This window comes from Pollachius pollachius (genome assembly GCF_949987615.1).
Source record: "Pollachius pollachius genome assembly, chromosome: 11".
Lineage (NCBI taxonomy): Eukaryota > Metazoa > Chordata > Actinopteri > Gadiformes > Gadidae > Pollachius > Pollachius pollachius.
The window spans coordinates 6,726,101-6,752,422 of NC_136944.1; the positions used below are offsets into that span (position 1 = coordinate 6,726,101).

The window sequence follows — 26,322 nt, forward strand, 5'->3', positions numbered from 1 at the left end:
TTTGGACCGAAATCGGTACATGGAAGGACAAGCGAGATTGGATAAGAACACCTCGATAACTCGAATATAGCCCGGTTTCTACCTGCATGTAAACCCGCATCGTATCTCGTATCGGATTTCGCGTTCTGCGCATGCTCGAGATCTTGAGGCCGGGGGACGTGAGCCGGAAGTAGAAGGAGACGGTAGTCGTGTCGATGTCGCCGTAGACATAAACAATTCTTATTTCTTTATAAACATAAATATTAAATTATTTCTTCATATGTTTATGGTTGTCGCCGTCGGAAAACGAGACACGGCGATTTAATTAAAAAGGTGACGCAGAAGATGGAGGAAGCCGGTGTCATGCCCAGGCCTCTCATGTCTCACGCATTCGGCGTGAGACACACGCAATTCAACCCATGCACACTGTCACACGCCACACTTCGTATTTCTCACGCAGAGAAATTACCAGGATAGCGCCCACCAATTTGGGCCGCTATTTAACAGTGGAACAGGTAGGAATCAAATGGGTTTCCCGTACGTAGGGTAACCAGACGTCCTCTTTTGCCCGGACATGGCCTCTTTTTGACACACTTTTAAAAATATGTGTGGCGGAATTTCAAAATCGTCCGGGATTTTATTAAAGCCTCATACATGTTCACATTGAATTTGCGTTGCGTTTCTCTGGGTCGTTCACAAACTAGTTAGGCTATGCCCTCCCCTACTCAGTTCTGTTCGCTTTGCATTGGTGGAAGTGAGTAGGGGGTTAAGTAGAGCCTTCAGATTGGACGGTTTGACTTCAGTTACCGTCATGTTTTGTATTATTTTTTTTTTTTACCATTATTGTTTTAAAGGGACAAACATTAACACATTTCTCCTACAGGGGATTGATAAAGTTCTATCCATTGAACAGAAAGAAACACTTGGTCATACTTTACACACTTTACCACAGCATTGGCCTACTGAATGCCACAGATATATTTTAAGCATTGGACTGAATGCCACATAAATATATAATTATGTTTTTGCACGTTTGCAACGTTTAAAAGTACAGGGGAAAGTATATGCCTCTAGTGGTGTTGCTTAAGCCAATAGCCTTTTGAGGCAGTGTTGTTTCTGAATATTAGTGTTAAGGGCCAATAATGCTTACTATCATACATTAGTCATCATGTCTGTGGGCACATTTGTATGCAGTCACATGTTAATATATTCTGATATTCTGATTCTTAAAGACTGCGTCAGGTTCTCCGACTCTCTGGTACTTCCACAGAAAAGTCGTGGTGGGGGTTGCCTCGGCCATGGTGGAGAAGGAATTAGTGGAAAGGAATTTTGCGGACTCCTCAGGCTGAACCGCCGGAGGAGTCCGCATACGGCCGAGAGGTAGGAACAATGGAGCGTCGGAGAAATGACATGGACCCGAAGTGAACTGACAGCTGTCTACTGAAAACATCTTTCTCGAATGCCGCCTGTTTGTTGTTGATGGGATGTAGCGGTCAACCGGAAGTGGCTCTATAACCACTTGTTGAAAGGGCTACAGCGCCACCTAGGGTAGCGGATTCAGCGGCCCTTCGGCCATTATCCGATCTCTTAAAGGCCATGTACGTTCGGTTCATTGACACGTTAGAGTAGCAAAATCGGTATAAGGCTTAATCCGATCTAGCTGTCCCATGTAAACGCACGAGTGAGTTTAGCTACAGTCCACTGTGGGCTGGAACACTAGATCTTTCCATCATACATATAGGCTGACACACCAACTTGGGAGATCACTAAAACACAGGAAAAGGCCTATTCTCACACAAGATGGTATAAAAGGGGCCAAAAAAACAAATATGACATCTTGGTGTGGGGGTGACCTGTGAAGGTCAAAAGTGCAGCTTTAAGCAGAGGTCACATCATGACACGAAAAGACGGGATTTGATTTGAGTTTATTTAAAAGAAGCACGCCACAAAGGTGAACTCTACCGACGGCAACATTAAGTTTCTCCATTGAAATAATACAAATAATGAAAAAAAAAAAACACAATGAGACACTCGGGTCAGCACTCTTGGCGCGACCGCACTCGCGTCAATGGCGGGGCGGATCGCACACAAAGCGTTCACGGCTCACCCTCACGCGTCAAGGGGGGAGAGCGAGAACACTACACACATGCCTCGGAATACACTGGTAAGCCTACAAAAACTAAAAAGTACCAGAAATCCACAGAAATCTGCTTTTCTGATTAAAAACCATGAGGGGAAAAAGGGCAGTTTTCGGTACCATCTATCATTCCCCCCCGCCCCCAGCTCAGTTAGTAATGTGTTTGGCGTTCTCCCGAACCAGGCCTGCTGGAGAGCGGGGGGAAGGAAGGGGAGAGAGTGAGAGAGAGCAAGAGAGGGAGCGAAAGGGAGAGAGAGGGGAGGGGCTGCGTGAGACACACACACAGAGATAACGGTTCACATGACAACCGGCGACCAGTCACGTCACAGCAAACTCCGGGACGTCAAACTGCTGGTACGCGCTCCCACGTTAACCCTAACCCTCATGCATCTCTGAGGCATCAGCTAAAAAGAGGAACAAAAAAGAAAGCTACACAAAGGCAACCATTTGCTGCATTTCTTTTCGCTATACGTTGTACAGCAAAGACGTGTGTCTTTTACGTGTGTGTGCGTGTTTGTGTGCGCATGTGTGTGTGTGTGTTTAAAGCTAGTCAGCGCTGGACCCCACCCACCCACCACCCCCAGAGTGGGAGTTGAAGCCGAGTAAGGGAAATAATGTGTGGCCACTTGAAAACAGAACGCTGGTGGATGCACCTTGTCTTGAGAGTGCTCGATAGCAGACAGGAAATACCAATGAATCCAGAGGCCCAAGGAAGGCTGCGGGATAGCAAATTACACTAATACACATAATGTGTGGCTGTGGGAGGGGGGGGCTGTGCACAGAGGGGGGGGGGGGGGAATGAGGTGAATCGTGGGTGAGGGCCCGTGTTCCTACTGTGTTTATGAAACCTTCCAAATTGAACTGCAGCAGTCAATGAAGCATGCCCTGCACATGCTCACTCTCCCAACAGCAAGACCTGAGTGTGTGACGCTGTGTGTGTGTGTGTGTGTGTGTGTGTGTGTGTGTGTGTGTGTGTGTGTGTGTGTGTGTGTGTGTGTGTGTGTGTGTGTGTGTGTGTGTGTGTGTGTGTGTGTGTGTGTGTGTGTGTGTGTGTAACAGAGGTCCTCAATAAAGAGATTCGGCGTTGCTGTTCCTGGGTTTCTTGATCTTCTCAAAGTTCTTCAGGATCATGTCATGCAGGGTCACCTGAGAAGGAAAGAAAACAACATTTGAGCAGATTGGTATTCATATGAATGTTTGAAAAAAAAAAAAAAAAAAAGAGTCGAACTTAACGTTTTTTGGAAGACATTTTATCAAAACCAGTGTCTTCCTTTAGTTATAGCGACAAAATGGCATAGAATGGTACGTTTACGATCATATAAGACCAAAAAAATGGGGGGCAGGGGTTTGGTTAAATTGCTCTTTAAAAGATTTAATCAGCAGGGAAGGGTGGGGAATTTCCAGTGGGAAATACGTTTTTCCTCTACCGCCAATGGGATTGAGCAAGAGTGAAGAGAGCAAAAGTGCCAATTAGTTATGGGAGTTCATGGAAGACTTAAGGCAACTCCCATATATGGAAATCAATCACTACCCAGCCAAGGCCAGACCGTTGATCTGTTCGGATAGACTGGGTAACCCCCAGCACATTCTGCCGGCGACTTGAGTTCGCCCTGCAGAAGGGTCTGGAGAAGAGCAATACATTTCTTTCTGCTTCAGATACGTTTTCGCTGGAGCCAATCACCAAGCTGGCTTTTCCCCCTGGCACGCTATTGGCTGTTTTAACACAACGACGACAGGGAAGCGAAGGCATACAGCCAATTGCGTACAGAGTTGTTTGAACTAGGCCCGTTGATCACGCCTCTTGTGCTGAAGAAGGACAGCAGCCTACCCAGACCAAGATCAATCTACGACTGATCTTGGTCTGGCAACAGCCAGGCTACTGTTCAGAAAATAAATAAACCTCAAAACATGCCCCCTTTCATTTCTCAAGGCCTGCAGGCCCTGACACCAGGGTCCCTAGGGACTACGTGTGGCCCCAGAGGCTCCGGCCCCTGAGGCTGAAGCTAGGTGCGTGTGCGTGTGCGTGCGTGTGTGTGCGTGTGTGTGTGTGTCCCCACCCCCCCCTCCCCAGCGGTGCCAAACACTCACGTATTGATTCCGGAGCTCGGACACGATGAGCCGCAGGCTGATATACTCCTTCTCGTCGATCTCCGACACCGTGATGCGGTAGTCCTCCTGCAGCCACAACACATTTTATCTACTTTACATGATCCCACAACACATTTTATCTACTTTACATGATCCCACAACACATTTTATCTACTTTACATGATCCCACAGCACATTTTATCTACTTTACATGATCCCACAACCCATTTTATCTACTTTACATGATCCCACAGCACATTTTATCTACTTTACATGATCCCACAACCCATTTTATCTACTTTACATGATCCCACAACCCATTTTATCTACTTTACATGATCCCACAACCCATTTTATCTACTTTACATGATCCCACAACACATTTTATCTACTTTACATGATCCCACAACACATTTTATCTACTTTACATGATCCCACAACACATTTTATCTACTTTACATGATCCCCCAGCACATTTCATCTACTTTACATGATCCCACAGCACATTTTATTTACATTATATGACCCCACAACACATTTTATCTACTTTATATGATCCCACAACACATTTCATCTAGGGCTGGGCGATATGGACCAAAACTCATAAATATTTTTTGTTCGAATGGCGATATACAATATAACGATATTTTGAATAAAACGGGTAAAGTGTGTAGTTTTAACTCCACAAGTATTCACCATCAACCATTTATTTAGGTTTAGTTTTTTTTTTTGCTCAACGAAGCACAGCTGTGCTTTAACAACAGATATGTAAGGGATAATGTATAGAACGCCGGTCATTATCGGGAAAATAAGCCCCGACATGTCGACCAGGACACCGACGTGCAGCGGAGTTGTCTTGCTTCGCCCTGAAGGGGCTTATTTTCGATAATGACGGGCGACGTTCTATACATTATCCCGCTTATTACACTGCTACTTGCCTAAACGATAAATAACTTCATGGTGTGTCTTTTTACAATTGATTTGTAACCAGCATTCATAGTGTTTATCAGCAGAGAAATAGTCTGCCAAAGTTGTAACGTCGCTTAGAAACCAAAGACGCCGGGGCTGACAAGTTACCGGACTACTTGCGGAGTGATACCAAAGACAAAAATCCTTTGTTTTCCTTGACAGCGGTCAATTATACTAAGCAACGGTGAGTTATCAAATATAAATTCCCCGCCGGAAGTTGTGAAGGGCCCATGCAAGTGAACGGAGCGTTCCACGGCACTGAGAAGAGCCGTGTAATAAAAAGCAATAGTGTTGCCTGTTTAAAACATACGGAACCCGCACAGGGGAGACGTTCTCTCCAGGGCCGATGCTATCGGGGGCAACACCCTTCACTTTGACTGGCAGTGGGTCTGCTTATAGGTCGGAATATGGTTGGATTGAATCGGCCACCGATTCTTGACAGGCTGGGTACTTTATTCTTACACACAACCAGACTTGTTCATTACTTCACTAAACTGACACGCACGCTACCGCTCGCTCTCCTCGCTCGTACACTGACGTCACACACACACGTACACTGCCAGTGATATGCGTGCGATACTTTCTCGTGAGCACGAGAAACATTAAAAACATTTTTTTTACCCCATGTCCCTTTACGGGTTCCGTACTCTCTACCACCATGTGTTTATTCAAAGTTTGTTGTGATGCGTGAACACTGCGTACATGTAAGGGGCGGGATTGAGCAGCTGAACATGGCTTGTAGGCTCAGAGAGCAGCGGTCGGCCTTATAAAATAGCGCTCGCAAGGCAACATCAAAATAATATATAATATACCGGTATGGCGATTTTGTCTCAACTACATATCTCTTTAAAAAATATACCGGTATAAATTTTACTACCGGTATATCGCCCAGCCCTAATTTCATCTACTTTATATGATCCCACAACACATTTTATATACTTTATATGATTCCACATTACAAGTCAAATCGTCATGAGGAATCTAACTATTGGAAAGATCCAACACATTAATACAGGTCAGCACATTGTTATGCAACATACAATTTCAGGGTTACAAGAAACATCACCTTTTCCAGGTAACCATGCTTCCTATAATTGCAGAAATTGAGCAGTGCTTTACTAGCTGTTTGGCCCTTGTTTTTGAACACACACACACACACACACACACACACACACAGGCAACCCGTCCCCAACCCCTCGGGCTGGACGGCCCAGGGGAGAGGTTGTGGAGGGCGTGTACCGCCCTTAACCAGCAGACGCCCTTTTCGTCACACTAATTGGCGAGATAGGGAACACCTGTGGCGGGGAACGAGGAGAGAAGGGCACCCTTTAAAAAGCGCTGTCACCTGTCCCTAAACAGAGTCAGAGAGGGGAGAAACCTGAGTACCCCAGAACCCCGGGCGGACGAGTAGACGGAAGGGATTAAATGAGCCGTTCCCGGCAGGCCCCAAGGAGGACGCACCCCGGTCAAGGACCGACCGCCGTGGATCAGATCGCCCACGGGATCGACCTCCCTCTCCCGGAGAGAATAGAACATTGACCCCCTTTTTCCCTGGCTCACAAAGTCAGAGTTAGATTTTCGTTTTCCCCGCGATGGATCCTCATCCACGTGTTTCTTTGAGTTACTCCGAATAAATGCCCTTCCGGGCTTTGTACCAGCTGTGACGTGTGGTGATTCCTGTAAAACCGAGACATTCCGGGGCCCGGGTTGCTACAACACACACACACACGCACACGCACACACACGCGCACGCACACACACGCGCACGCACGCGCTTTAGGCCGGGGGGGGGCCTTGGACGATGACTTTTCAGGCCTGATTAAAGTGCACTGATACACATGCAATAACAGGATGGACAGCAAAGGAAAGGGAAGGCTGCAGATAAGTGACTGGTGAGGAAAGAAGCAGGACAACGTCAGGCAAAAGGTTATGAGAAAAACCCCAACAGGCCACTGCTGACGGGGCCGCTGGCCTTGGACGAAGACTTTGTCAGGGTCAACTTTTCAGGCCTGATTAAAGTGCACAGATACACATGCATTGACAGGATGGACAGCAAAGGAAAGGGAAGGCTGCAGATAAGTGACTGGTGAGGAAAGAAGCAGGACAACGTTATAGTTCTGCAGTTGCATCCCAAGTTCCAGGTGTCCACCCCGACGACCAGTATAATCACTGACCCCATTTGTAGTCAAATCTGTACATCCTGTTTCTTTAACCACACAGGATGTGGTTCGGCGATTTCGAGACCGTCAGCCCAGTTCCGGGCTTTCATGCTCTTGTTTACACTGATCACAACAATGCAACACCAGTTCAGCTATAAGCTGCTTCTCCAGCTCACCATGTTTTGGAATAGCCATTGTAACACGCAGTTGAAGAATGACTGAAGTGTGCATGGACCTACAGGCACACACAGACCCATGATGGGACGATGACCGTAGATTGATAGATTCTCTGCTCCACTGCGGTCTTAAAACACATACCTCTGAACAGCCACACACACACACACACACACACACACACACACACACACACACACACACACACACACACACACACACACACACACAGTTCTTACTTGATATAGTACAAGCACAATCCTGCTTTGGGAGGTAAAAATAATAGGCTAAATGTCAACTGACACCTAATTGCAAGTGTTTTTTTTAACCTTTTACAAGTTAATTAATTGCGGTTGTGAATGGTTGTTAATGATTGTCATCCTTGACAAACTTACAACCATTTTTGGCATAGTTTTAACCAATTACAAACATTGAGTGTATATCTTATGCCGTGCACCACACAAACAAAAAAAAACACAACAATCACAGCAAAGAAAACACATAATTCCCCCCCCCCCCCACACACACACACACACAACCACTCACCACGTGGGGATACTTGGCGACCTTGGACACCAGCTTGGCCCTGGTGATATAATATCTGGAGATCTGGTCGAGGTAGGAAGCCGCCTCACCCTCCACTGTTCTCAGCTCTGCTACCGTTTCCTCCTGCACACACACGGACACACACAAAGATTGCCCTTAACACCAAATATTCTGAGGGCCCGCCCCCCCCCCCCCGAGGATCACGGTCTGGGAAGTATAACCGTCTCTCTGTCCTGGCTCCACTCAGACAGCAGAAATGACATAACTCAGGACATAGGAATGGAACAGTCCATGGGACGATGTGAACTGCAGTGCATTTGGTTCATTAGAAGGTGATCGGGATGGAAGCTGGTGTTAGTGTTAACCTCTTTTCACACTGAATACGATTGTTCTTCACTATTTTTTTCCCACGTCAATAAATAATTACAAATCACTGAGCTGAATGGGACTGAACACATAAGACTCGATTTCCATTTTGTGAAAGAGCATCATTTACTTAGCCTGGGTATACGACCCATGCTGCCTTGCGCGCGTTTTCATTTCGCACTGCTAGGCAGCCTGGATTCTATGGATCCGATTTTCGCCTGAGATAGGGAGCCAATCACAGAACGGGGAGGGACGGCAAGACGATGACAACGTTTATGCGACACACCCATCGTCTTCTTCCTCATCTAATTTTTGTCGCTCTACATAGTCATCTGGTATAATTGATACGAATGGCTATGAGCTACGTACAGACTCATATGATGGACATTTGTAGCGCCCAATGAACGGCTCCTGGCAATCGAAAACCACGCCTCAAATACGAGAAAATGAATGAGTGGCTCCCAGACCTCATCTCAATGTAGATTGAGATGAGGTCTGGCGTTAGCCAGGCTATAATTTACTATACTTTATTTTATACAGCTCTTTTCACAGATAAAAAAAAAAATATCGGTTTAACCCATCAATATCAGATATCTTTGTCATTCACCATGGACGCGATACATACGTTGTAGGAAATGACAGACTCGCACCCGATTAACGATTCTCCACAGTACACTTAATGCATCCATAGTGGTCAACTACATTCAGTGTTTCCCCCAGCACTGTATGGTTAAGGCGGCCGCCTTAACAATAGGGCCCCGCCTTGACTACCAATGTATAATATATATACACCAATGTTTAATCCAATATTTAATAATTATGCATTAACAAAGTATAAAACTCTTGTAGGGAAAGAAAACATACTTCGATCAGGTATAAAAATAAAGTTAACTAATGCATCAGTAATACTGTTCACAACAATGGTCGTGCCAGGGAATTGAAACGGATCCCCCCCCCCCCCGTTCCTTGACCAAGACATTTTCTGGGGGAAACACTGACATTCATAGACATAATTATCTCTATCCATTATATGTCTTCATGGTTCATCTCGATGTCAGTCTGCGCTAGAAGCCAATGTTTACTTGCACTGCGTAACGTGAAACGAGTTTGCTTTGATACCATAACTGTGATCAGTTGGTTCGCAACAGTTTCATTTTGGATACCAAGTTTTCCAAAACAGTGATAGTCTAACTTTAGTTTTCAGACAGGGATGCAAAAGATGGAATGTATTTAAGTATGCGCACCCACTTATCACATCATATATTTTCTATGTAAAAGGACCTTTAGTATCTGTATTGCAGCGGAGCAGAAGTGTTTGAAATTGGACTGGACTCTAGAGTTTAGCAGTTTTAAAGTTGCAGTAAATTACGATTTTACTGCCATTCCAACCAGGTGCTTCATTTAATTACAAGAAAACGCATGTTCAACTATTTTGAATAGAGCATATGAGAAGAATAATAAAAAAAAAGAGAACAGTTTAAAACCCATGCAAAGGTCGCCCTCCTGTGTTCAACATTGAACAGCACCATGTCTGACCTGTATGGAGACTCCAAAGTTATTTCCATCTTCTATTCTGGGGATGAGAAGCTGGACCCACATCTTCACCTGATGATGACAAGAGACAGAAGGAGTCAGTGGGTGAGTGAGAGTGAGTGGGTGACAGCTAACAGTTGTCACAACCACAGCACCAACTCTGGTGCTTCACAGTAAACGCATTCCACGTTGGTTATTGGTTCAAATGACGCCAAAGAGGCCATAGCTCGTTAGTTTGTCTAGGTTGAGTTAACTTGAAAACCCATTTCAACAAACACAGAAACCTCAATTTGTTTACGTGCAAAATGTAAAAAGCTAACTCTTGCCATTTCTTAACCCATTTGTACCGGCTGCTGCGCGGCGCAACATTGTATCTAGTAGATACAATGGTTGAGACTATCAACCATCTCAAAGGCAAATGCTATATGCACCTGGTTTTCATGAGAGTTTAGGAGAGATTAGGGCTGGGCGATATACCGGTATTAAATTATGCCGGTGTGGAGTGCGGTAAATGACGAGACAAGAGACGGAGATGGGTCGAGTCAGCTTTACTCTCCACTTCTAAACTAAACAAGTTACTCCAGCATGAGTTCAAACGTAACAGCCGTAAACCAGAACACCCGTCAACCCGAACTGTCGTAAACCCTTTTCCTTAAAGGAACAGTCCCTTGGTGAATGTCTTTATATTGTTGTGGGTCACCACACAGGCACCCCCAGAATTCACCCAAACCAACAGGTGCAGACCCGACAGGGAACCTACAGAGAAAAATGGACACCCACTAGTGTTAAACAGAACATGCTAGCATATAACAGTCCACAGAAAAATCAACGCCTAGGGGGGCAGACCAGGCGGCCTGAACGGCTGCGCCTAACAGGAGAAGGGCAAAAGGCAGGAGCAGGTGCCGAGGCCGCTGCAGGGCCAGGTGTCGAGGGTGCCGCAGGCGGGCGCCCCCGCCGCGGGGGCTGAGCCAGCTGGAGCGGTTCGTCAACATCCACATGAGCAGGCTTGGGCCGGTCAATAGCCACCCGCTCAGGCCTGCCCCCCATATCCACAACAAAGTTCTTAGGCCCACCCTCCAAGACGCGGAAGGGGCCATCGTAGGGGGGCCGCAGCGGGGTACGGTGGCCGTCGTGGCGGACGAAAACGTACTTGACTGACGGTAAATCCCTGGGAACGTAGGACCGGGGGAGACCATGGTGAGACGTTGGAATGGGAACGAAAGCGTCCGCAATGTCCCCGGACGCAGCACGATGGGAGGCAGCCGACCACGGGGCCGTGGCGTCCGGAAGAAACTCCCCATGGACGCGCAGGGGATGGCCGTACACCAGCTCTGCCGACGAGGCCTGAAGATCGTCCTTGGGGGCGGAGCGAAGGCCCAGCATAACCCATGGGAGGCGGTCAGCCCAGTCGCTGCCTGTAAGGCTGGCCCTGAGCGCGGCCTTCATGTCCCGATGAAACCGCTCGCAAAGCCCATTGCTCTGTGGGTTATAGGCTGTGGTACGGTGGACCTTCACCCCCAGGACCTCGGCGACCGCAGTCCAAAGCTCCGACGTGAACTGCGGCCCCCGGTCCGAGGAAAGGTCGGACGGTGTGCCAAAACGGGCCACCCAAGCCATAACGAACGCCCGGGCCACCTCAGCTGCTGTAGTGGAAGACAGGGGAACCACCTCTGGCCACCTGGTGGTCCTGTCCACCATGGTGAGGAGGTAGGTGTAACCACGGGAGGGTGAAAGCGGCCCCACCAGGTCCACATCCACATGGTCGAAACGCCTCTCTGGCACTTTGAAGAGAGCCAAGGGGGCTTTGGTATGCCGAGTCACCTTTGCACGCTGGCACGCCACACAGACAGCGGCCCAGGCCCTGACGTCCTTCCGCAGGCCCGGCCAGACGAACTTGGCCCCCACCAGCTTGGCAGAGGCCTTCACCCCCGGGTGGGAAAGGCCGTGGATCGTTTCAAAGACCCTACGCCGCCAGCCAGCGGGCACCATGGGGCGCGGTTGGCCAGTGGAGACGTCGCAGAGGAGCGTAGTGTTGGCCGTGCCAAATACCACATCCTCCATGAGGAGCGCCATGGGGGCCGCCCTGTAGGCCTGTACCTCAGAGTCCGTAGCCTGATCCCCAGCCATAGCTGCGTAGTCGAGGCCCAAGTGGACGGAACCAATAACCACCCGAGAGAGGCACAAAATTGTCCTTGCCGGCCACATGCTGAATGTCCGTGGTGTACTCAGAGATGGCGGAGAGCTGACGCTGCTGCCGACCAGACCATGGCTCCGAAGACTTGGCCATGGCGAACGTCAGCGGCCTGTGGTCAACGAAAGCCGTGAACCGACGGCCCTCCAACAGGAAACGGAAATGAAGGGAGGCGAGGAAAAGAGCCAGGAGCTCCCTGTCGAAGGCGCTGTATTTCCTCTCGGTGTCACGGAGCTTCCTGCTGAAAAAGGCCAGCGGCTGCCAGGCTCCGCCCACCCACTGCTCAAACACAGCCCCTACGGCGTAATCAGAGGCGTCCGTAGTAAGAGCAACAGGGGCGGTCGGAGACGGGTGCGCCAGCAGAGCAGCGTTGGCCAACGCGGTCTTGGCAGCATCGAAAGCAGCCGTCATCTCTGTGGACCAATCCAACACGTCTGCCGGCCTCCTGCCCCGCAAGGCGTTGTACAAGGGTCGCATGAGCTGGGCCGCATGGGGGAGGAAACGGTTGTAGAAGTTCACCATGCCCAGGAACTCCTGCAGGGACTTCACAGTGCGCGGGCGTGGGAAACTGGCGATGGCGTCCACCTTGGCCGGGAGGGGAACCGCCCCCTGCGGGGTGACGTGGTGGCCGAGGAAAGTGATGGAGGACCGGCCAAACTCGCACTTGGCCGGGTTGACAATGAGACCATGCTCACTGAGCCGACCGAACAGCTGCCGTAGATGCGTCAGATGGTCGTCTGCAGACGCACTGGCAACGAGAATGTCGTCCAAGTAGACGAACAGGAACGGCATGTCCCGCAGCAGAGTCCATGAGGCGCTGAAACGTCTGAAAACGTTGAAATGTGTGCTGCGCCCTTGAGGCCGAAAGGCATCCTCAGAAACTCAAAGTCCAAAGGGCGTGATGACCGCAGTCTTTGGGACATCCTGCGGGCGGACGGGCACCTGATGGTAACCGCGTACCAGGTCCACCTTTGAAAAGACGGCGGCGCCGGCCAGGTGTGCGGAGAAGTCCTGAATGTGCGGTACCAGGTACCGGTCAGGGGTGGTGGCATTGTTCAGGCGACGGAAATCACCACAGGGCCGTCAACCCCCATCAGCCTTGGTCACCATGTGCAGGGGGGAGGCCCACGGACTGTTGGAACCGCGTACGATGCCGAGGTGCTCCATGGTGGCGAACTCCTCCCTGGCGATCGGGAGCTTGGCAGAGTCGAGGCGCCGGGCCCGTGCATAGACCGGGGGGCCAACCATGGTGATGTAGTGCTCCACACCATGCTTAGCCACAGCCGATGAAAACGTGGGCGTGGTGATGTCGGGAAACTCAGCCAGCAGGCGTTGATACAGGTCCCCGGTGGCGAACGTGTTCGCAAGACAAAGCCCCCCCACCCCGCCCAGCGTGCAGGGGTACGAAGCAAAAGAGAGGGCGTCGATCAGGGAGTGTCACACCAAATTTGTACCGGGTGCCAAATTTGTACCGGGTACGTAATCCATTCCAAACCTGCCTGGCAACAGATGATCGCGGACGATCGCGTCGATTGACGTAGGAAGGTTCAAGAACATTCGCGGTTAAACACTCGGTTTACTACACATTAAACACAGAAGTTACTAGCTAAATTCAATTAAACAATTAAATGCAATACAAATATAAAGTTAGGAACGCTAATAAATGTAATTTGTAAAGTTAGGGCTATCTGTCTTGTCGCGCTTAATGAACGACTTCGCGAATGTTCTTGAACCTTCCTACGTCAATCGACGCGATCGTCCGCGATCATCTGTTGCCAGGCAGGTTTGGAATGGATTACGTACCCGGTACAAATTTGGCACCCGGTACAAATTTGGTGTGACAGCGGCAGTTCATTACATCCACCAGCAGACTGTAGGCGCAGAGGAAATCCGCTCCCAGGAGTGGCGTAGACACGGCAGCCATGACGAAGTCCCAGCCGAAACGCCGGCCGCCGAAACACACCTCCACATACCTCGTGCCATAGGTACGAATGGGTGTGCCGTTGGCGGCGTCCATCGGGGGGCCATGGCCGCCAGCCAGTGTCTACAGGCGTCGCCGGCAGGATGCTGCGCTGAGCCCCAGAATCGACCAGCAGCCGCCGGCCGGACAAGGCGTCAGTGACGAACAACAGCTTGCAGTCCCGACAAGCGCTCACAGCTGTTAACGAGCGCTGGCCCGGACGTTTCCCGGGGCCCCAAAACTGCAAGGCTGGCGACACTGCTTGGCCTTGGCCCCAAACCTGGCATGGTAGTAACAACACCCGTCGTCACGCTGTCGGCGGGCTGTCACAGCGGCTGCGGTGTCCGGGTCGTACCCCGGGGGCGGAAGCGGGGCCGACGAGTGGTGGGGGGGCAGCAGCGCATGGACAAACTGCTGCCTGCTGGCGAGGAAAATCCTGTCGGCCTCCACAGCCACCGCCCGGTAGTCCATGGAGGCAAAGAGGGGGGAGCTGAACAGAGCGGTGCGCACGGGTGCTGGAAGCTGCCGCAGGAATATGTGGGCGAAAAGGAAGGAGGGATCCGCCGAGCCCAGCATGGCCAGCATCCTCTCCATCAACTCGGACGGCTTGCCGTCACCCAGGCCGGTCAGGGAAAGCAGGCGGTCCGCCTTCTCCAGCTCCGACAGTTCAAAAAGGCCCAGGAGGAACGTCTTGAGTGCGTCGTACTTGCCGACAGCTGGAGGAGCCTCCAACCGCGCCATAAACCTGGTCGTCGTCGCGGCATCTAAGGCTGCTACCACGTGGAAATATTTCGTGACGTCCTGCGTTATTCCTCTCAGCTGGAACTGGGCTTCGATGTGTTGGAACCACGACCGTGGGCTGTGCTGCCAAAAGTCCGGTAACTTGACGGTGGCAGCATAGATAGCGCCGACGTTAGCCGCGTTGTTATCACCGTCGATGTGCTACATAATCCAGCCGTATCCAACTCGCGTCGGGGGTCACCAATTGTGGAGTGCGGTAAATGACGAGACAAGAGACGGAGATGGGTCGAGTCAGCTTTACTCTCCACTTCAAAACTAAACAAGTTACTCCAGCATGAGTTCCAACGTAACAGCCGTAAACCAGAACACCCGTCAACCCGAACTGTCGTAAACCCTTTTCCTTAAAGGAACAGTCCCTTGGTGAATGTCTTTATTATGTTGTTGTGGGTCACCACACCGGTATATTTTTGAAAGCGATATGTAGTTGAGACAATATCGCCATACCGGTATATTATATATTATTTTGATGTTGCCTTGCGAGCGCTATTTTATAAAGCCGACCGCTGCTCTCTGAGCCTACAAGCCAATGTTGAGCTGCTCAATCCCGCCCCCTACATGTACGTAGTGTTCTCCCACCCACGTTACGCACATGGACCTATTAAAAAGGTTACGCATCACAAACTTTGAACCAAAACATGGGGGACACGGTGGTAGAGACTGAGCAATTGGTTACAAAAAAATCAATAATGGCTCTGTTATTTGGAGTTATTTCGGGTTTAGGATTCAAGAAAAACAGCAAAGCGACGTGATTTGTAAAGCGTGCAGGAAACAGGTTACGACAAAAGGTGGATGCCTTGAAACAAAAAGTTGTTGAGGAGGCAAAGTCTCTTTTGGCTGAAGGCAGTCAGCTGCCTCTGTCTGAGCCTGTAGAGCAAGAAGTGTCAATGGCACCATCCGCAGCAAAGAAGAAAAAGTCACTAGCCAGCTACTTCAAACGAAGCATAGCGGCCAGCAGTGGCAACACACCGACACAACAGGAGAGAATTGAAAATGAACTTTCAAGCTACTTGCTATCAGCTAGGATTGAGAGTGATACAGATCCTCTTAAATGGTGGAGGGAATTTGAAATGATCTATCCAGCGCTTAGCAAGGTAGCAAATAAGTATCTTGTAGTACCAGCAACCAGTTCTCCTTCAGAGCGAATTTTCAGCAGCAGTGGTAACATTGTAAGCTGTTACAGGGCATCCCTGAAGCCTGAAACAGTTGACAGGCTTGTTTTCCTAGCACAGAACCTGTAAGAAACAAGTTTACATAGGAAGGCTTAAGACTAAATATTCTGGTTAAAGTTTTGGTTCAAAGACTAAATATTCTCAGTCTACCTCAGTGAATATTTACAATATATCTAGCCATTTGAGTTTATTATGGCTTATTTATTTTCTATACATTTTATTTTCATAGTTGACTAATTATGCAGGTGAGGCCTGCACTACTGTTTACAATTTTGTTATTTGCAGGGGTATGCCTGCCTAATAGTTCAGAATATTGGCTTGTGTAGGCCAGTGTTTTATTATATTTCTGTTTTGAATGTAATACTGTGAAGCCATAGGCCTGTTTTTCGGTCAGCCTGTTTTACATTTTTTGTTATTTGCAAATTATGCCTATAAGTGTATGCTATTTGCACTGCACTGTTGTTTTTATTTAATAGTACTTGACATGTTTCAAACAGGCAACACTATTGTTTTATATCTGTTAAAGCACAGCTGTGCTTCATTGAGCAAAAACTAAACATAAATAAATGGCTGATGGTGAATACTTGTGGCGTGGAGTTAAATGTACACACTTTACCCGTTTTGTTAAAAATATCCTTTTAATATCGTATATTGCCATTTGAACGAAAAATATTGAGATATGAGTTTTGGTCCATATCGCCTAGCCCTAGGAGAGATGGCTTCGTCTTATTTCTTATATTACTTAAATTATTACTTACTCCTGCGTCTAAAGCGTATGAATGACAGGCACCGGCAAGGTGTCAACTATGAAGCAGCGAGGCTAGTCACAGATCAGGTTCGTTATTTGCCGGAGGGAAAACCTTGCAGTCGTGCAACTTCGGTGAGTTAACGTTATCGCAATTTATCGCTCAGTAACGTTACAGCAAACACTGCATAATTTTATAGGTATACAGGAAACACATTAATGTGAAATAGACAGCATTTGGAAGCTCAATCTCGATAAAGAGATAGCAGGTATTCCACATGTGATTGCTTTCTTTTTACTGTCTGGAGGCGGGTCTTACTATGTGCGAGGGCCAACGTGACATGCAAAAGCTGTCAATCTCAAAGACAACTAACTTTGTGATTCCAACCGCGATACTATTTGGATAGGACTCCCCTGAAGAAATTTCATGAATGCAAGTTATTTTATCATTGAAAATGTAAGAACATTTAAGTAAGTGAACATAACCTGTGTGGTGATGTAACTCAATTCTTAACCAAGTTATAGTGCGTGTGAACCCCCCGTTTCAGCTCGAATTCAAACACTATTTGAGAGTTTTAGGAGGGAAGGGGGCGTGTTACGACCCATGGCAACTTTGTGCTACTTATGTCATTAGTGTCGTTTTTTCTGAGAAACATGAGAGATGTCTATAAAATGTGCCATAAAGTTTCTTTAAAATGAATTATTGATAGCTAGCTGCTAGCCAACACCCAGTGGATATATACGGTCACCGTGTGGGTATGGCTCACAAAAACTCATCACTTGTTTGTCAAATCACATGTTTGAATTTTCAGATGAGTTTAAAAGACCAGTTAGTTCCATGCAGGAGATGACGCGGTTACCAATCCAACCTTCCACATCCAACCTTTAACGAACGCAGCAAAACACCATAGAGTTTGTGATTTTCTTTGAAAGTGTACTAGATGAGCTAGTCATGTGGTGATATCGGATCGGCGCATAGACTTGCGTACCCGCCGATACTGCATTTCAGGCAGTATTGGAGAAGTTTCCGATACTGGCATCGCTAGAACTCTATATACAAGTGCCCAAAGAGCCTAACCGTGTTGCATTTCTCAATGAGCGTCCGGATCTCTGGCTTGACACGCTCGATCAGATCCACCAGCCGCCGGTTGCAGCGCATCATGTTCTCCGGCGCCACCACCAGCACCTTGGCCTCTCCTTTGGTGTCTGAAACCCAGGATGCGCCCACAGGGGTTCCATTAGTGGACCCCAGGTAACCCCGAACAACTGGAACGACTTGAGAGGCTTTGCAGAACAATTTGTCTTTATGGATGAGCATCAAATAATTTAAAAACATTAAAAGAAAAAAAGGTCTTTACCCCGACAGTTCTCATCAGCTCCGTCCTCCAATTTCCTCTTCTTGGCATTTTGCTGGAAAGGTCAAACACAGACGTCTGAGTACACTCTTTTGTTGACTTGTTTATGTCTAAACATGGGGCTTTCCTATTGTACTCCATATACAACACATTTGCATAACACACGCAGCATTCCTACTCCCGCTTGATACAAGCAGGACAAACCGGTCCCGTTATAGGTCTGCTCCTTGTATGTACCAGGGAACAGGTGGGTAATACGCCTAACTTCACTAGTTTAGTCTACTATTCATACCATGGTACATACAAGGAGGTTATTGTAACAAGCAACACTGGTTTTTTGTCCTACGATGGCACCGCTTTGGAGAGGATCTATGCAGACATTAGCTGTGTCCCAAACCTTTTACATTTAGGGCGTACAGCAGACGCTTTTGTCCAAAGCGACTTACAACGGTTCATACACACATTCACTCAACGACGGCGGAGTCAACCATGCGAGGTGAAAGTCGACTCATCTAGCGCAGTTAGGGTAAGGCGTCTTGCTCGGGGACACCTCGCCACTCAGCTAGAAGGAGCAGGGGATCGAACTTGCAACCTTCCGGATACAAGGCAACCCACTCTCCCTCCTGATCTAAGCCAACCCCAAAGCCTCAGCCGCAACTGTCGTAGGGTGCATTTCTCGGCTGCTACGTCATCGAACGCTGTCCCGATGTGTGGTATCCTCTGCATGCAACCGATAGATACAGCCTTAATTTTGACAGAGTTGAAGGACAAAATCGGTGTATCCCTCGTAGGATACACACATATCTACCTTTAAAATATGAGATGGTCAATACAACTAGGAAACCCATCACTTTATTATTAGAACAATAGCTAGCATCGCTAACTAGCAAGCAGAGCTAATAAGTAGACTACAGCGTTTCTAAAAATATCCGAACGTATTGGTTTAACCAGACGTTGGCGTACCGGGTCGAGGCCGTGGTTACTGTTTGTGAAGAGGATGGGATCTGGCACCCTGACGACGATCTCAGAGTGGATTTCCTTCAGGTCCTCAACGTTCAGTATGGGCTCCTAGGAGACGGGGCACAAGCATCGAGTCATCCACCGACGGTATGCTGACGATGCTCCGACCAAGCGTGAGACGGTCTTTGGCATGCCCAAAATAAAAGTATAAATAATTATATTTAAAAAAAAATCATAAATAAAATGCATTACAATGGTAAATCTGCAGGCTCTCCATCTGCCTTTAAAGCGTACCCGTCCCTGTGTGTCTGAGGGTGCACCCCTCTCTGTGTGTCTGAGGGTGCACCCCTCTCTCTCTCTCTCTGTGTGTCTGAGGGTGCACCCCTCTCTCTCTCTCTCTGTGTCTGAGGGTGCACCCCTCTCTCTCTCTCTCTGTGTCTGAGGGTGCACCTCTCTCTCTCTCTCTCTCTCTCTGAGTGTACTACCGTGTATCTGTATGTATGTCCTTCGTGTATATCTTTACAACTGTTCATCTGATCTACTTCCCACTTGCCATGTTTATTTCTTGGGACCTGAAGAGGCAGAGTGCCAACTAACTGGGCCACATACCAGGTTCATTATGAATATTAATAATAAAACAAAGACCAAACCTATTCCTTCAGTGGCGTCTTTCCCACAACTGAAAGAGGACTTACCTTTAAAAAACTGTCCAGTTCCAGAAGCTTCAACGGGAAGAAGCTAGCCACCAGGTGCTCTGCCTGGTAAGAGTAGAAGGATAAATATATACATCTCTGCATCAAATTTCTCTGTGCATTCTGTGCTTATGGAAGGACAAACCCTTAAGGTCACTATAGCATTAGGTATCACTTAAACATGCAAATACGGGTCAAACAAATAAAGAAACACATAAAATCCCCTCTTATTGTGACTAATGCATTGTGTACAATGTCCCTAAAATAAATAAATAATTAATAAACAAATAAACAAAACAAATTCACTTTCAACCGCTACTGGTGCTAGATTTAAGGAATTAAGGTCCGAGCCTTCTGCCCCTTGAGAACAGCTGCTTGGGAGATGCCGTTTTATCTCCACAACCCCTGATCTCTGTAAATGTAGTATGCATTACTATTTAAGAAGAAAACAAAAGAAAAAAAAACATACCTCGCTTGTGATCTGTTCTCGGAATGCATCCACCTGTAAAAAAAACAACAACAATGAGTGTAAACAAAAGACAAGTTAAACGGCACTGAAACACATCAGGCCCTGAGCGGAAACAAATACGGATCAGAACAGCATTCAATACGAGGAAATCTCACTTTACACAGGGGAAACATATGCCAATTTACTACACTGACGTGGACTATTAGGTTCGTGGTCGGTAATACAACTTGTCCACATGTAAAGGCCTCAACAGAAAACTGAAGAATAGTCGAGTCCAGAGTTCACAACAATAGGAAAGAAATGGAGTGCTAGAACTACCGTTAATGGCACTACTATCATCAGTCATAACCATTTGCTAAGTGTTATCTCTCTCCTGGTGGCCCTGGTCGTGGATTGTGTGGACCAGGCCGAGACCCATGGGTTTCGCTGTCCGGGTACAGGACTGTCTAACATCCACAACGTGTGGGTCCTTACCTTCGACTTGAGCTCGTTGTCTACCTTGAGTGAGGACGACATCGCGTACGACTAGAGAAAAGTCAACAACACGATAAACACAACGCAGTATGTGTGTGAGATCCTGACCACGGATACTTTTGTTGGAGCCACACACAACGCTTTCAAGCGAGACGCCGCTTCCAAAGTTATGACGTGACGTACACGGAAGACGACACCACGTGGTTGTGACATGTGCACCGACGTGTTTCTGGTCGGACCGATGTTGGGGGGGCACCGTGCTAGTCTCAAACCGCAGACTGAGAAGGTTCAAACTCTTAAATTAAGCCAGGGAAACTCCATATGCGAAACATTTGAGCGGTCACGGCGCATAAGCTGGTGTGTTCTCGTTGGGATGTTTAAGCCATTTCTCCGTTCATTTTTTTGAGGGCGGTTTAGTTCGTTCTGTTGTAATACTTTAATGGCTTTCAGCCATTACAATTATGCGTTATTCTTTATGATTCAGAGTTTCGAAAAATCATATCTTTAATGTAGGATTCATATTTAGAAAAGTGACATTTCGAATCAGTGCTTCTACACGGACATACCTAATAGATGTACCGATTTCCGCAGCCCAATTTTCTTCTTTTGTAGCGCGTCATCTCCGGGAGAGCCAATAAGCTTCTGCTGTACTGCGCAGGCGCATCGCGCACCCTCACGGCTTAGCGTTGGAGTTGCAGCTATTTACATGTGACAGTGTTTGTTGCACTATTAAAAGGTTACACGACAGTCAGATATCGTGGTCGTGGATATATGTATACTGTCAACAGTGGCATGTCTGAATCAAACATGTGCATTATAAAGCATGTGAGTGGATTATCCCAACTTAATGATCAGATTTAGGGAGCGTTACATGGAAGGTAACATAGGCGTTTTGGCCTTTAACCCTCTCAAGGTGGAGGGTGGCCCTGGACGCTCGAGGTCCCCGTTGATTTGCTTTTTAACTTATGATGTACATTATTTTAGTCTATGCTATTTCTGATGACATGTTTCAAGCTAAACACAGTTATGAATGGTTTCTTCACCACATAATGGACAACACCATATAAGGGTTTAATGATAATTAAAGACTACAAACATGGCCACTTTGCCATTTCCGTTTAAAGAGCAACTTTCAAGTTAATTGTATAAGTTAATTCATACAGACTTTTGTATGAAAATGTCAATTTAAAAATAAATACACAGGAATACAAATGTATTACAACACCCACGGAAGAAAGTGTACCTATTCTAAGCTAGGCTCCCAAAAACCGCCCCTTTCCTCGAGAACGCACCTATGACGTAACGACAGGCAATCATTGGCGCTGCTGCACCTATTCTCAGTGTGGGTTTAGTAGTTGGTGTGTTGGTAAGAGACAAAAGAGCTTGTCGTGATCGTTGTAGTTGAGTAGGTTTGTGTTGTCAAAATGGTTAATTCTTGTGTTTGTTATGGATGCAACAACTCCAACTTGTCTGGCCATCGGGTCCACCGATTTCCAAACAAGAAAGACAACCATTTCCGTGCTTGGATACGTTTCGTCCAGGCAAAGAGAAGCAACTTCGCTGCCTCCTCGGTGACGAGACACACGGTGTTGTGTGAAAAACACTTCACATCGGACAGCTACAACCAAGGAGATCTGATGGAATTGCGCCTGGGATTTAGACGAAGAGAGTGGGTTAGGCTCGCAAATGGAGCTGTGCCATCTGTGCATGCAAGTCTACCAGCAACATCTGGCGGGAGTGAGTCTAGCACTAGCAGAGAATCTGCGCGCCGAAAACGGGAGCTTTGCACAGTAAGTCTTATAATACCTATAATTTTCCAAATGTATTTTTTTCTTGACGTTATAATGGATTAGTCTTGGCATTGCTTTTGTTGACTGTAATGATGATAGTGAAGTTAGCACCATGAAGGCAGGAGAGCCCCCATAGCTGCCGTCAGCTTATAGCTACTCTTGTTACGTTAGCCCCACGAGGCTGCACATGATTTTATTGTGCTAATAACATGATCTTTTTGAAAACGCATCCAAGTAATGCTTTACAATATTAGTTTTCTTGAAGTTACATCGGAGTTGCCTTGGTTTTCTTTGAATGTTGGAATCAACAGGGCACATGCGAGGAAAGGCAGGTGATACTTCGGACTACATTGAAGAAATTTCGAAAATATTAGCTGCTAGCAGTCTTTTAAATAATGCATGAGTGGGGGATTTTCATGAAAGGATTACATTTTTTTAAAGTTGGGATTTTGGTCTGTTTTCAGATTTTGGGAGAGAGCGCTGCTAGCAAAGATGGGGCGCGTGCAACTACCACTTCAGAGCCTGAAGATGATGGAGATGGAGACATCTCTACGATGGACCCTGAGCCACTAGTGGTCCATCGTGGATCTCAGTGCAACATACGATGTTTCCATCGTTCATTAGGTAGTTAGCTTATATCTATCATTCACCATACATGCCATATACAATCACAAATAAGGATGACATGTCAACATTTTTCATTTTCTCCATGGTTACTATTTTGCAATTTACACTTCAGACAGCAAACATTGAGAATTATGAACTTCATAATGTTAGAAAAAGATATTTTGTACTGGGTTGCATTAGATACTGCATGTGTCGATACCAATGAATGTGTAATGGTGAACAACTATTAACATGAATCTCTTTCATCTAAGCTGTTCAGGTAAAGCCTCAGATGGTGGATGTGGGGACTCAAACTGAAAGGTTAGAGATACGAAGATCGACTCCACTGGCCAGTCCTGAACAAAGTATGTGTACTAATAATTACTTTTGTTATGAAATGCGAATATGTTTCATGCAGGATCACCAGCAGCCACTAAACTGGAGAGCGGCTGCCAGGAAAGCACTGGTGAAAGGTGTTCGACAATTGCCACCTCAGCATCAGACATTCTCCCTGGAGGCCTACCATCCCCTCATTCTGCACTTTGCTCCCAGACACACTGGTTTCTCTTTTCTTGGGATGTACAGCAGGTAGTGTTATCACTTAAAAGTATCGATACTAATAAAATTTGGTATTTTGACATTTTTTAATTTCAGGATATTGCTATACTTTTGTGCACGTGCATCACTAACAGCAGGTAAATGGTGACGTAATGAATATGGCTAAAAAGTAATGCAGTGTTGTATAGCAGACAAATGTTATTGATAACAGCATTACATATTGTGCGCAAAAATTGAGTCCTTGTCTTTAGACCCATTTGAACTGAAAACATTAATCTCATGTATTGTATTTCTGTTGCATTAGATTGCGTTGGGTTAACTTTGGAGACCTAATGTTCTATCTACTTGTCTCCTTCAGACTTCTCTTGGCGGCCCTACATTTCAACAGTAATGGCAACAGAGATGTAGCTCGAACCAGTGAGGGTGAGGCACGCTACGCTGTTCGCTACCCACAGTCTCGGAAAGGTGGCTGGGTAGTCCGCCCCATCAAGGAGAAACCATCTTACGGTTAGTAGTTTCACTTAGTTTCTCAACATCTTTTGTGAATCTCTTTTTTTTTTTATGCAAGTCAACCATGTTACTAAATGTGTTAACATTTCTCTCAAGGATACGCAACAAATCTTATGGTCTCTCTGGTAGAGGAATACTCTAGATCACCACAGGCCCTACAAGAAAGCAGTGCTGTCTTGTCTTCTGCTGCCCCGCCCCCCCTCACCACTTCCCTCCAGAAGGTTGCCAAGGATGAGGCAGTCAGCCTACATCTGGCACATGTTAACACTTGCGTTTTAACATGTAATAAAACATGCGTGAAGGAAATTGTGAGAAAACATGTATCGGTACTCTTTAGTTAGTTTATTGGCCTAAAAAAATAAAATAAAGAATGCATACAATGGCACTGAATTTCCTGTGGAATGACACATAAATCTAATCTAATACATTATACCAGTACAGTTTGTTTCACTATGAATTTATTCATCGTCTTCCAAACGAGACCACTGGAAACCTTTATGTCCTTGTCCTTCTCCTGCAAACTGCCTCCTTATTACTGCAACAACGCATGAAGGTACGGCTTTCCTGATGTCCCTGCCTAGAACTCCATACGCCCAGCGGACAACCTGCCTGTATGCCGTGTATCGGAACTGTCTGGTGAAGATGGGGACATAATTTAATTTTGATCATACCATGTTTTCATAGTAAACAATTTCAATGGTAAATATTGCATGTCCTGTTGGCTGATATTCTACTGTACTACACAACACCAAAGTTGTTTTTATAGGAAGTAAATGGAAACCGAGTTTAAAAACCTGCTTAACAGGATTTACTGTTTTGGTGTAGAAAAGCTGGTTCTTTAAATTACGGTTAAATTATTTTTGCTGAAAACCTACTCTGGTCTGCTGGCTTGGAGAGGGCCGTGCTGCTGTCTGAAGTTCATGTAAGCTATCTGCAGCACAAAAGGATTTAGACAGGAGGCTTCAAACCCTGGATGGAGTGAGGCAGGCAACATCTTCTGGGGGATCTAGGTTTTGGACAAGGGACCAATAGGCGTCGACCTCCTTACAGCACTATCTCCACTGCTGACGGCATAAACGTGTTAAGATAAACTCACTGTCCTTCCCTTGTAGCTCTAATAGTTGGTGTAAGGCCTTGTAAGAAATGACATGTAGACTACTTATATTCTAAAGCTTAGGTAAGTGAGATACACCCCGTCCTCCATTTATGCACAGTATAGGCTGTCAATTGGACGCAACTTCTCTGCATGCCTTACACCCAGTATATGCATGTGCCAATAAAATATCCTTGTAACAATGACGATATTTACATGAACAGCATATTCCCGTCCTAATCGGAACACTAACTGCTTTCAGACACGTCCTCCACAGTACTGCATATGCCAGCTCATTTACAGCTATAGCTTAAGCCTACAGCATTCATTTTACATCTGGGATCTAAAATAAAAAATTGAAGACACATGTTGCTGGTGACAATCTACATGGATGCTTAAAAAACAACAAAGTAGACAGCAATATTGCTAAATATGATGTTTTACAAATACTGCAATGTGATAAACATGAAGGCAACGTTAGCCACCATTAGCTATATAGCCCGTGGACACTCACCACGACACCTGCCCGATTCTCCTCGCACCACAACTCTATCTCTCCTCTGTCCATTGACCCTTCCTCTTACCTCTGCCTGACCCCTCTCTCGCCTAGGCGGCTCATAATTGTTGGGCAATGGCCCATCGTAAGAGCTGACATTAACCCCTACTGCAATCTCTTCACTGTCTGACTCCATTACGAAGAGATGTTTATCTGTCGTTGCGCCACTTTCGGTCACGTCCGGTCAGAACGTTTTTTGAGACTCGGAAGTAATTTTACTCACAATTTCTTTCAAAAACGTTTTAAATGCACATTTATGATTAATTCTTTCACGCAAATCGAGTTCCTACATTATTTATCTACACGTTCATCACAGGGTTTTCAAATTGAAACATGGGCTTTAAGCCAAGACAGACCAAAGGTTTACCTGGGTAAATTAGAACATGTAGGCGTGGCCTATTTCGTCTACTCCCAATATAACTGTTTGTTTACCTGTGTTCGG

General features: G+C 46.7%; 1 protein-coding gene and 1 long non-coding RNA gene across 3 annotated transcripts; one reads left to right on the forward strand and one right to left on the reverse strand.

Moving 5' to 3' along the window:
- Positions 1-1,889: 1,889 nt before the first annotated feature.
- Positions 1,890-20,928, reverse strand: LOC307082118 (proteasome activator complex subunit 3-like). The gene is made up of 10 exons (XM_079745567.1): positions 20,768-20,928; positions 20,294-20,326; positions 19,828-19,890; positions 19,136-19,240; positions 18,176-18,227; positions 17,896-18,023; positions 9,955-10,023; positions 8,053-8,175; positions 4,205-4,291; positions 1,890-3,262 (listed from the first exon to the last, which is right to left on the reverse strand). The coding sequence occupies exons 1-10, from the start codon at positions 20,807-20,809 to the stop codon at positions 3,182-3,184; spliced, it is 783 nt and encodes a 260-aa protein (XP_079601693.1). The 5' UTR covers positions 20,810-20,928; the 3' UTR covers positions 1,890-3,181.
- A 1,215-nt stretch (positions 20,929-22,143) lies between these two features.
- On the forward strand, positions 22,144-26,038 carry LOC307082162. Of its 2 annotated transcripts, XR_013812199.1 has the most exons (6): positions 22,144-22,557; positions 23,022-23,181; positions 23,436-23,484; positions 23,582-23,751; positions 24,080-24,228; positions 24,328-26,038. It is a non-coding gene; the product is annotated as an uncharacterized lncRNA (long non-coding RNA). The 2 variants fall into 2 exon arrangements; XR_013812198.1 differs by having other exon boundaries at positions 24,080-26,038.
- The last annotated feature ends 284 nt before the right edge of the window (positions 26,039-26,322 follow it).

Excerpts from the sequence above, each read along its gene's own strand:
- LOC307082118 (XM_079745567.1), bottom strand. The coding sequence starts at position 20,809 with ATGTCGTCCTCACTCAAGGTAGACAACGAGCTCAAGTCGAAG. Across the intron at positions 4,292-8,052 it reads TCGCCAAGTATCCCCACGTG|GAGGACTACCGCATCACGGT; the intron begins GTGAGTGGTTGT and ends TTGTGGCTGCAG. Across the intron at positions 3,263-4,204 it reads CCGAGCTCCGGAATCAATAC|GTGACCCTGCATGACATGAT; the intron begins GTGAGTGTTTGG and ends TTTCCTTCTCAG.